The following is an 11,158-nucleotide window of genomic DNA, read 5'->3' as shown; positions in this document are numbered from 1 at the left end:
TATATTGAATGGCTTTAATTTTTTATTTAAAAAAAGAATTCTTGCTTAATTTCACGTTTAAACAATCACATACACATCAAATTTTCAACTAATTGAATTAAAATACGTAAAAAATTAACTGTGCCTCATTCAGAATCATATAAAAGTCATTAATGCCTGTTCATTTAAAAGAACCTTGTCTTTTCTCAAAATCAAATTTTGCATGAAAATATTTCTCAGGGGAGAGAAATCTTCGGATGAATTGTTCATATTTACTTTCAAGTGGCATAAAACACTGTTGATTTTTTGTCTTTCAAACAAACTGGTTAAAGGCTGAGGTTTCAAAAATGTTAAAAACTGCTGAAAAAGGGGAAACGTGAAAATTTCGAATGGAGATCAGTAACGTCACAATACCATTTTTTTTTTAATACGAGTTCTTAGAAAGAAAATATTTGTGGATAATTTAAAGTAAGCAAAATCGGTAATTTTATCACACTGATTTTTTAGAGAAAAAGAAAAATTTATAAGAAGCCCTTGCAAAAATTAATGAAAAAGATTAACGCTTGCGGACTAAAAGTATGTTTTTGCGCATGATTACACACTTGGCGCATGGCGCTTGTATTCAAGAATCGAAGACTGGATTGTATTGACAAAGGCAAGCGTGCAGAAGGAAAACGGGGTCGAGACTTAGAGAAAAAGTGTAGAATATTATATATAAAACATTCATCAGATGAACTATTCATTTTGAATGAAATCAAGTAAAGTATTTAAGTAATAACTGTGATAGTTTCGCCGTAACCGACCAAGTGATTAGTGCTTCTAGAAGCCATTTTTATGACGTACTCACGTTTTTAATTGATACTTTAAGATGGACAGAATGAGAGAACGCGATTATTCCCCTTATGGTCGCAGAAGTATGTCTATATCACCTGATTACAGAAGGGATTCGCCGGATTATAGACCAAGTAGATCGTCTTCCCGATCACCGCACCAAAGGAGGCACAATGGATACAGAAATTCACCCTATCACCCAGTAAAGAAAAATTGTGAGTTTAATGAAGGTATATTTTATAAAAAATTATGTCATGTGCGTTTTTGAATTAATTTCCACATATAAAGATTTTCGTTTTTAAATGAAATATGCAAATTACTTTTCTGTTAAGTAAAATATATTTATGATGATCTAATCACTGTATTTCTACCAGTTTATCAGATTTCTATTGCCCATCACTGAAATTTAGTTGAAGTGGAATGACTAAATAGCATAAATATTTAAGACAAAACTGGCTTATTTATACAGAATGAGTGTTTGACTTGTACATATATTTTAATAGTAGATTATTGACGTCAAAACAAAGACCTTTTTCCCCTAGCAATTTTTTTCGATTCGGCCTAGATAACAAAATAGCCAAGGTTCTATAATGAGCTATGCCACCCCTGGAAAAACAAAATTCCCTTCTGCTCAATCCATGACATTCACATTTGAGGATCTTTCAAACAGGGATGCATTCAGCCAAAGTACCCAATTTTTTAAATTTAAAGATATTTTTTATTTTTGAATATGAAATTACTAAGAAAGTCTTATTTTTTGCTGAATATTCATTAGTGAGTGCAGAACTTACTTTTAGGAGTTGGGTTCCTTGAATCTCTGGTAATTTTATGGTATATAATGGCCTAATGAAGAAATTTGAAGATGTGGGTGGAATTTTGTGTTCGGAGAATATTCATCACATACCTATATGAAAACTTCATTTCTAAAAAAATCATCTCTTTCAATAAAATCGTTCAGAAGATATAACTCAAAATTATATTTGCTATAATAGCCTATATTATACCGAGCCGTATTGGAAGAATAGTCAAGGGAAAAAAATGTTTCTTTTGAGCACAGAAATCTTCTGTTAAAGATATATGTAGCATTTGAATACCTACTGAAGGTGGATGTTTTTATCAGCATATCGAAACGATAATATCATACCTTCTAGAACTTGTTATTTACTTCAAACTTATTCATGCGATATGAATTTCCAGAAGTACAATTCAATTGTTGTGTAATAGTTGCACAAACTGTTTTTTTTTTATCCCCAAGTACTAGAATCACCTAATTCGCAGTTTAAAAGCATTCTTACGAATATTTGAAAATAAAAAACGGTCAAAACCCATGATATCGATAAATACTGGAAATTAAGCTGGGCAGCAAACCAAAATCTCTGGCAGCACAGAAAACAGAAGACTAAGCAGTCTCGTCACGCCTAAACGTGTAGACAAAACGTATGCTCCCTAGTCAGTAGTTGAAATATCCTCACGTTTCTCTATATATATATATATATATATATACAGCCATACGCCATACACCATAGATTAACCACATACCTACATAATACAAACATACAACATACACCCAAAATATTATCAAGGAGAGATAACTCTATTAGCTGAGTAATAATATTTAATTAGAGCTGTGGACTAATGTCATCTCAGATGTAACTTAGCTAGGGGTATTTTACTCTTTAATTAGGATGGTATTCTTCAGAATATTGCAGAAAAATGCTCTAAACAAGAAATATCGTAATTATAGTAAACGGATATTCAGATGGTTGACATCATTGAAAGAAAACGAGACTTCGACATTGAGAACACATAAGCGGTGTAAATGTAAGGCCAACATCTCAAATAGATTATAGGATTCCCCATTTTTTCCGATAACACATTTCCAAAATTAACCTTATCCCGAATGAAACCTGTCCTCAAGAGTAATCTATTGGTAAGAAATATATCTTTCTATATATATATCCGAAATTGGCTTTATGGTAGTTTTCTTCATTGAATTATAATTTTTCAGATCATGATCACAATGAAGGCAGATCAAGGGGTAGCGACTACGAAAGCGATAGGGAATATAGGAGAGAAAGAGAATCTTCTTATGAAGAAAGAAGTCATTCTAGAAGCCCAGACGGGAGAGACAGTCGCAGTAGGTACCATAGGAACAGAGAACATCGCAGGGGAAGAAACAGGAGGTCTAGAAGCGACTCAAGATGGGAAAGAAAATCAGAGGAAGGCAAAAACCGAGACAGAGACAGATCTTATAGAGACGATGATAGCGACAGGTAATGCAAATTCTGAAAATTCAAAGGCTTAGAGGCCTCTTGAAAAATTATTTGTATGAATAAATTTCTTTGTAATCAGCGAGAGGAGCCCCAATGGAGCTGTATTAGGGGCTAGTGGTGCAGAAATAATTGGATATAAAAGTCAGCCACCAAATAACACAATCATGATAAGAGGCCTTGCACAACATATTACAGAGAACGATGTGCGTAAGCAATAATCATTTTTTTTTTAATTCTCACAGATTTGATGTTTCAATTAAATGTCATGAATTTTTCAGATTCGACAGGACATAATGTTGTGTGGTCTGATGCCGAAAGATATAAGGCTGATTCGTAAAAAAGATACAGGTATGTACCCGGTATTAGTTGATTAAGTAAGGTTGTCCTTAGGCCGTTTATTGTGCATTGTAAAGGTGAAATTAGGGTAATACCATTGGTGTCTATTGTGCTGTTTAGGTGCCTCTAGAGGTTTCGCCTTTGTCGAGTTTACAACACTTGCTGAAGCCACAAGATGGATGGACATGAAACAGGTATCTTACTATAAAGAAGAGTCATTGTAAAAAAAAGCAAAATTTTTAATCCAGTTTGATAAGTATAATTTATACTTCATTTTTTTTGTGACAAAAATTGGTATTCATCGTTTCGTCAAGTTACACACTAGGAGATATGTGAACCTTTTTGGGCATCTTGAAAATTGAAAAAAACCGTCTTATATTCATTACATTTCATCAATTAGTTGCATGAATTTTCGTGGTTCACTTATCATTTTTTTTTGAGAAGCTTCAATCGTTGATGTTTTACTTTTATAAAACCAATTCTCTAGACAACGAAGGTCTCTTCTTAAGAGGGGTTGTTGGTTTTCTGTCCATTCTTTAATTTGTGTTTTTTTCTCCTTTTTTACAGGGAGTGCTGATGCTACAAGATCAATATAGAGCAATAATGCAGTATAGCATACCCAAAGATATGAGTTTTGGGTATGAAAAGCCTCCGAATCATAAAGCATCTGCTGACTGGTTCTGTATCAAAGTGAGTATCAGTTCGATTTATGGTGGAATAATAAAGCTAACATTGATTTTTTACAGTGTGGGGCACAAAATTTCAGAAGACGTGACAATTGTTTTAAATGTCATGCTTCTAGAATGGAAAGTGAAGAGGGGGGTAGTGGCAGTGATGAAATTTGCACCTATGCTACTAAGAGTGAGTCATATAAAATGTGTATGAGCCCAGAGATATAAATATTTTTTTGCAGCCATAATGTTACGAAACCTAGATGCTTTAACCACAGAAGATTCTGTAATGGGTGTACTGAAAAGTGTTGTACCAGATTTGGTGAACAGTATTGCAGCTGTTACAATAGGAAGAGATCCTCTTACTTCCACCTCTAGAGGTATATGCTATTTAGGTCTAGAGAGCACAATAGACTCTCTCACACTTTATGGTGCCCTTAGCAATTTATCAAGCCCTCTTGTAATTGACGGAAAGACAGGTAGGTTTTCAGGATATTTGGTTCTATGAAGTTTCAATTTTGCTCAATTTTTTTAGTGATATTATCATACTGCAAATACCAAATGGGGGACAACAAAAGAGCTTATTCTGAAGCTGAAAATGTTGCTTTTCCAAATGCTGCCATTCCAAGCACTTATGCAATGACTGATGTGGATAGTTTAGCAGAATATGCAGCTAATCGATACGCTAAAACACCTCAAGAGTACATTCACTATGTCATGTACTACAAAGAATATTTTACCCAACAGATAAGTGCTGGTAACTCAATAACCCTGCATCAGGATAATCAAATGGATGCTGCAAATGCTGCTGCTGCAGTAGCACAGTCAGCCATCCAACAAGTGAATGCAACCAAATCAATGTATGATACATCCCAAAGGACCATACCTACTGGAGTTGATGGCAAAAGATACCGTAAGTCCCCCTTTTCAACAAAAATTCATATTTGAGTGTTAGAAGACTCTGTTTCAACTCCTGAATCATTACAGCAATACCTGACATTTCCAAGTATGTCTTGGACAAAACAAGCAATTACCAATTTGACCCAAGTACAGGCTTATACTTTGATTCTCAAACTGGCTACTATTGGAATCCTCTTCTACAAATTTATCTATATTGGGATCCAGAGAAACAAACCTATGTTAGAGCAGACAGTATGGAGCAATATTCAACTCAGCAGGTATCAGTACAAAATTCAACTGTGCAAACTTCTACATCAGGGGAGCCAGAGAATAAAAAGCAAAAACCAGAAAAGCAGGATAAAGTTAAAGTAGCCAAAAAAATTGCTAAAGATATGGAAAGATGGGCGAAAACTTTGAATCAGAAAAAGGAAATTTGTGCATCTAAAGCAAATTATGATATGCACAACAACAACGGCTCCAGTGCTTCAGCAGATATTGGATTCTCAGTGTTGGAGAAGAAAGGTTAGTTATTGTGTTAGGTTAGTTTATTGTGATGAATTTCCAAACTAGGTACTGAAGAATTCCAACAGTACATTTCATTTCCTAATCAGTTGAAATTCAGGAACTTTTATAATTCCTTTCAACTTTGAGGATTGAACATTCTAACAATTTTTTTTAGTTAACATGAACACAACTGTGTATCAAAAGGAAGTACCAGAAGAAGCAGAACCTATACCTCATGGTCCTCTGGTTGCTGCTTATGGAGGAGAAAGTGAATCATCAGGTGATGAAGAGCATTTCGATGAAAATGAACTACTAGACTTCAAAAAACTCATCTGCAATTTGTGTAAAAGACAACTTGGTTCAACTGAAGCACTTGCCAAACATGCTCAGCTTTCCAATCTGCATAAACAGAATTTGGAAGCTATAAGAAAATTGAGAAAATCAGAAGCCTCAGAGAAAATTGTTTATAGAGATAGAGCAAAAGAAAGAAGAATGAAGTATGGAAATCCAGATGAACCCCGTCCTAGTAAGCTCAAGGAGAAATTTTTAAAATCAAAGGAATTGACAGATATTCCAGTTGCTGCTTCTGTACTTGAACCAATTGGTGCGGAAAATGTTGGCAACAAACTTTTACAGAAAATGGGTTGGACCGAAGGCCAAGGTTTAGGAAAATTAAATCAAGGAAGGACAACAATCATTCAGGTAAAAAAATTTCCTGATTCTTTCTGACACAATGATGTAATGGCAAATAATATATGAAATATATTTTCTCACTGTTTTCAAACTGAATTTTGATTCCAGGCTGAACATCGAAGTAACTCTGCAGGATTAGGGAATACGTTACCAGGTTACAATGCTGTTGCAGGAGAGTCTTACAAAGATTGTGTTAAAAAAATGATGTATGCTAGGTACCAAGAATTGACAGAAAAAGAAAATTCAACATAGTCCATTTCGGTTTCTACATTGTAAATAATTTGTGGCAGTTCCATATTAATGCAGAAAAACAATGGAATGAATTCTCAATATGATCAATCATCAAGATTGAAAGTTGAGAAGAATCCCTTGAAAACTTTTGTTCATTTTGTTGTTCTGTTAATGATTGGTTTTCAATAATTAGTTAGCTTTATCAATTTATGTAATCATTTTTTATAATTAATTTTTCATAATTTTCTTCATCTTGGAAATAAATCGAAATTTCATTAATTTATTGGAATTATTTCAAATTGTAGCATTCAATAATTAAGTTGCATGTGCCAAACTTGTTTACACCATTCTAAGAAATGAATTAATTATTAATTCATGTTACATATTTGAACAGATACATCATTGTTCCGGTTTTTTTTTTGTAAATACCATAAATTATATGTGTAAATGTTAAGCTTATTTTATAAATATTTGGAATAAGAAATGAGTATTTTCTCCTGATTTATATACTATAATTTTTGAAAAATATAATTTAATTTAATATCGTATTTCATTCACCACCATTCCAACAATTTAATTAGGTCCTCTCTAGTATTCAACTACACACTACTAGGAAGGTATTGCGTTCTAGGGGTTCTGTTGAGGAAAAATTATTTTTCTAGTAGAGAAAAATTTCAGCGCGGATAATAGTCAATTATCATTGTCTTTGGTATTAGGTTGGTGTCATAAGTGATGGTTGGTGGTCATAAGTGATTAGTGTATTTTAAATGATATTTTCAATATTTTGGCAACCCAGTCAGTCAGTTCTTCTTCTTACCGAACTGTCAGATGGAAAGAGCAGAGACTGATATTAGTCATACTTATAAATAAGGATATTGATAATAGTCTCATAACTCTCATTTATAATATATCTCTATTGAAAAAGTAAGACAAACCTTTTCGAAAATGTGTGCAAAAATGGCATTTCAACATCAAGCTGGTACAGCAATGGAATGCTTGAGTGTAAGTATTTAGGTTTTAGAATAAATGAAAGATGAAAAAAGGAGTATAACAATTTTGTTGGAGATGTTTTAGTTTTTCTTCAGTTTCTTATATATTTAGTTCTACGTATGAATTCCTAGATCCCAATAACCCTCCACAAAGAAGTTGATGGTGATACAATGCGTTGTGGCTTCAAAATAGGTGGAGGCATTGATCAAGATTATCATAAGAGCCCACAGGGATATACAGATAACGTAAGTTGGTCTGGACATTGGTTAAAGGTATGTAATAGAACCTTCAAGATTATTTTTTATGCAGGGTATTTATGTAACTGAAGTTCACGAATCAAGCCCTGCGTCAAAGAGTGGATTGAGAGTACACGACAAAATTTTGCAATGTAATGGTTATGATTTCACGATGGTTACACATAAAAAGGCTGTGAGTTATATAAAGAAACATCCTGTCCTAAATCTCTTGGTAGCACGTAAAGGAGTTACTTCGACATAAAATCGGTACATCAAAACAAACCCTATACTCTTAGCCAAAGTTGAAAATTTAATTGTTTGCTATGTCGCTTTACATCTAGAAACACTCATATTCTGTTCCATTATATTGCTTCATCCTCGTCATGTGGAAATTGTTATTTCACTTAGATTATTTTCCCAGGGAGAACTCTCAGTTGCAACAATTCATCAATTTCTTATTCGAGTATATTTTATTTCATTAACCTTAAATGGGGAACTTGATGAAAGGTTATACTCAGCCCAAGTGATTCCATTTTTTGACACAATTTCGATTCGCGTTAATTTCATACATTATTATCGTAATCTTAAATTTAAGGAACAGCAACAGTATTAATTTTTATAATTCATATGAAATATTGATTTAATTTATTTCATAAAATATATCTTTCAAAAGTAAGAATAATGTAATCAATATAACACGTTTTTGTTTCAAACACGTATGAACTAAGAATACACAACATCAACTGAGCAAATTTAAATATCCATATAAACTGAAAAATTTATTGATTTGGCTAATACTACTGCTCTGAGAAGTGAAAATTTTCAAACAATATCCTAATTTGTATTGGTTCACAAGTGTTTCTACAGGTTTTCATAAATTTCTTGTGTATGTCGCCTTTTCTGAATTAATTGAGTGAGAATTGATGTAATTGTAAATGTAGTTGAATTGTAGAATTGTGTATATTGAAATATTGTATTTAGCTAAGAACTTGGCATTTTTCAGAGTGAATTTGAATAAATTATTTCTTGCAACATTGAATCAGATAAGAAGGAAAACAAACTCGTATCTGTTCATTTGAATTTACACCAAAAAAATATTAGTACTATTCATATTTTCAGAATGTATCATCTCTATCATATTGTATAATTCCGATTTTCCATTCCAAAGTTCGAATTTGTATATTTTAAAAATGTATATAATGAAAGTAATAAAGACTATGTGATATTGTAGCATGTGTTGCTTTCCTCCATTTTTTTTTATTTTGTTTGATATAAAAAAGTGTCGAATTTTCCCTATGAGATAAATTGAAGTTATATACCAACCATAAATTAGATCAACGTTAATGTTTTTTCTCGAAAAACTAGAGAGTAGGGATCGAACGTTTGCGAATTGAATTTAAACTCTTTCTCGTCAAAGTACATACTATTATCCACCGTCCCATTTTATTCACGAATGAGTTAGGGCCTAATCAATTGGGATAATTAGAAAAAAATGCAGATGGAGTACATACAAAATGAGGATTCCTGGTAGTATCAGAAGGCTGAATATAAAATTTGACGAGGTCCGTGGAGAATTCCAAAAGAAAATAAGCGAGCAAACATTCTAACCAAATATTTGTTCAAGTACCTACTCGATTCGTTGAACTTCCATCTGCCGAATCCGCATTTTTCGGTCATTAGGAAAAATGCAATTTATTTCATTTTGTTTTTGAAGCTTAAAGTATTTAAAAGTGCAAACGTGGTTCGTTGAACTTGCGTCTGAATTGAACAAAATCTTATGCTTTCCGGCTTCATTCTTCGAAAGTTAAAAGCATCGAAACTTTCCGAAACTCCTCAAAGACGCGCTCTTTCGCAATTTCTGTCAAATTAGCACATGCAAGTTCGAGTGAAAAATATTACTCTAAACCACCGAAGCTCATTACATATGATTGTGAAATTTCCAATGGCGGAAACGGTCAAGATCCTACGGATTAATTTGATTCAAGAACTGCATGATGGCTTTCATATGATCTTCCAGATTGTATCTTTTCTTGGTTTTTAGGAACCCACCATTATTCTGGAATTCTATATATCACCGGAACCGAACTCAGAGAAACCACTCATGTAAGGCCGGGAGTTATATCATAGAGCTGATAACACTCCATAATAACTCGAAGAATCCACTTGATTTCAAAGGCCAATTATCGGAAATATCAAACCATTCAAAATTTATATACTTAGGGGAAATATTTGATAGCGAATTTTAGGGTGTAGAATCGTCTCAAAGAGGTGTGGCAAAACTCATGAGAATCCTATAGTTGTTGAAAGGTTCCTCTGAAGGAATTTAGAAAACGAATTGAACTACCTACAGAAAAATTACTCCCTGGGGACAATCGACTTAAAAGTGGTGAGAAATAGATCATTCTGAACAAGCAATCCTAACGAATACTGTTGCACTATCTATGCAAATATTATTATTGTGGACAGTACTGCACTGGAGCTCCTATAGACAGAGGCCTGTAGAATATAGCCACCTTTCACCCACATGTAGTGCTAAGTTCATCATATTATGGTCACTTTTTCTGAGAGAGTTATGAGAACAGCCAGCTTGATGATCATGATCGCCTTGCGGCAATACATCAGTTACATCTTTCGCACAAAAATCACCCAGATCACAGGCACTTCCTCCACTTGCTCCTACAGTTCGATCAACTTACTCCAGTTCCTGATACCAACTGCATTGACCGCCCATTCTATACGGACACATATAGCGTTATATAATTACTGGCTATCTTCATAATTATCTAGACGTGAATACTTCACAAATCTCGATTAGAATCATGCCTTTGTTGTTTCTCTTCCAAAACGAATCCTACCTACTTGATTTAATGAGGCTGCGTACGGGACTATACGATTTACAGGCTAGTTGAAGAGTTTGTGAAACTAATAACCACTGTCCTCAAACATTTTAGATTAATCTAATAATTGGGAAAAAAGGTTTTTCTACGTTCATATCGTTCTTAACAAATGTGATTTTATTGAATATTTCAATATTGATATATTCATTATTGATTTTCAGATTCCAACCATCTGGAACGCTTAGTATATATTACCCAACCCTTGCCCAAATGATACATTCCTTCTAATTATATTCAGCACCAAGACATTAAAAGTATGCACTAGAGGACTTCAAAACCGCTCCGATGTTATTTTATAGTACTGCGTTCAACGAGCATTCCATAAGACGAATCTTTGTGTATATAATGGCATACTTCGAAGAAGAGCAAAGTCAAAGCAGCATCATTCATAAATTCCTCTTCTCTTCAAAGAAAATTGAAAACTTGGCAGAGGAAAAATCCCCCTAGCCATGCGACAATAAAATGTCCCTGCTAATTCTAACTTTTACACAGCGATATCCCGTCAACATTTCAAAGAATAGTTGGGTGGAGTTGGTCAGAAAGAGAGAGCGCAATAGCGCTTTCGGCATTAATTAGAACGTGTTGCGATAATATTGCAAAATTCAATATTTTCAATC

General features: G+C 33.6%; 2 protein-coding genes across 3 annotated transcripts; both read left to right on the top strand.

The window, feature by feature from the left end:
• Nucleotides 1–598: 598 nt before the first annotated feature.
• On the top strand, nt 599–6,959 carry LOC123321765 (RNA-binding protein 5-like). 2 transcript variants are annotated; one of them, XM_044909514.1, is made up of 12 exons: nt 599–1,040; nt 2,819–3,083; nt 3,163–3,286; nt 3,362–3,431; nt 3,540–3,613; nt 3,987–4,109; nt 4,166–4,280; nt 4,333–4,569; nt 4,626–5,003; nt 5,078–5,512; nt 5,670–6,196; nt 6,296–6,959. In XM_044909514.1, the coding sequence occupies exons 1-12, from the start codon at nt 848–850 to the stop codon at nt 6,437–6,439; spliced, it is 2,685 nt and encodes an 894-aa protein (XP_044765449.1). In that variant the 5' UTR covers nt 599–847; the 3' UTR covers nt 6,440–6,959. The 2 variants fall into 2 exon arrangements, with proteins under 2 accessions (XP_044765449.1, XP_044765450.1); XM_044909515.1 differs by having other exon boundaries at nt 600–1,025.
• Nucleotides 6,960–7,228: 269 nt separating this feature from the next.
• On the top strand, nt 7,229–8,874 carry LOC123321803 (tax1-binding protein 3 homolog). Its single transcript, XM_044909582.1, has 3 exons — nt 7,229–7,420; nt 7,540–7,653; nt 7,718–8,874. The coding sequence occupies exons 1-3, from the start codon at nt 7,364–7,366 to the stop codon at nt 7,904–7,906; spliced, it is 360 nt and encodes a 119-aa protein (XP_044765517.1). The 5' UTR covers nt 7,229–7,363; the 3' UTR covers nt 7,907–8,874.
• The last annotated feature ends 2,284 nt before the right edge of the window (nt 8,875–11,158 follow it).

The sequence above is a fragment of the Coccinella septempunctata genome, chromosome X, assembly GCF_907165205.1.
Source record: "Coccinella septempunctata chromosome X, icCocSept1.1, whole genome shotgun sequence".
NCBI lineage: Eukaryota > Metazoa > Arthropoda > Insecta > Coleoptera > Coccinellidae > Coccinella > Coccinella septempunctata.
Note: the sequence above shows the minus strand (reverse complement) of the source record. Positions and strands in the feature narration are given on the sequence as shown.

Bases quoted from the DNA above. Each gene is read 5' to 3' on its own strand.
- LOC123321765 (XM_044909514.1), top strand. From the start codon at position 848: ATGGACAGAATGAGAGAACGCGATTATTCCCCTTATGGTCGCAGAAGT. The intron at 3,084-3,162 runs GTAATGCAAATT...CTTTGTAATCAG, and splicing joins AGAGACGATGATAGCGACAG to CGAGAGGAGCCCCAATGGAG. The intron at 6,197-6,295 runs GTAAAAAAATTT...TTTTGATTCCAG, and splicing joins GAAGGACAACAATCATTCAG to GCTGAACATCGAAGTAACTC.
- LOC123321803 (XM_044909582.1), top strand. From the start codon at position 7,364: ATGTGTGCAAAAATGGCATTTCAACATCAAGCTGGTACAGCAATGGAA. The intron at 7,421-7,539 runs GTAAGTATTTAG...ATGAATTCCTAG, and splicing joins CAGCAATGGAATGCTTGAGT to ATCCCAATAACCCTCCACAA. The intron at 7,654-7,717 runs GTAAGTTGGTCT...TTTTTTATGCAG, and splicing joins CACAGGGATATACAGATAAC to GGTATTTATGTAACTGAAGT.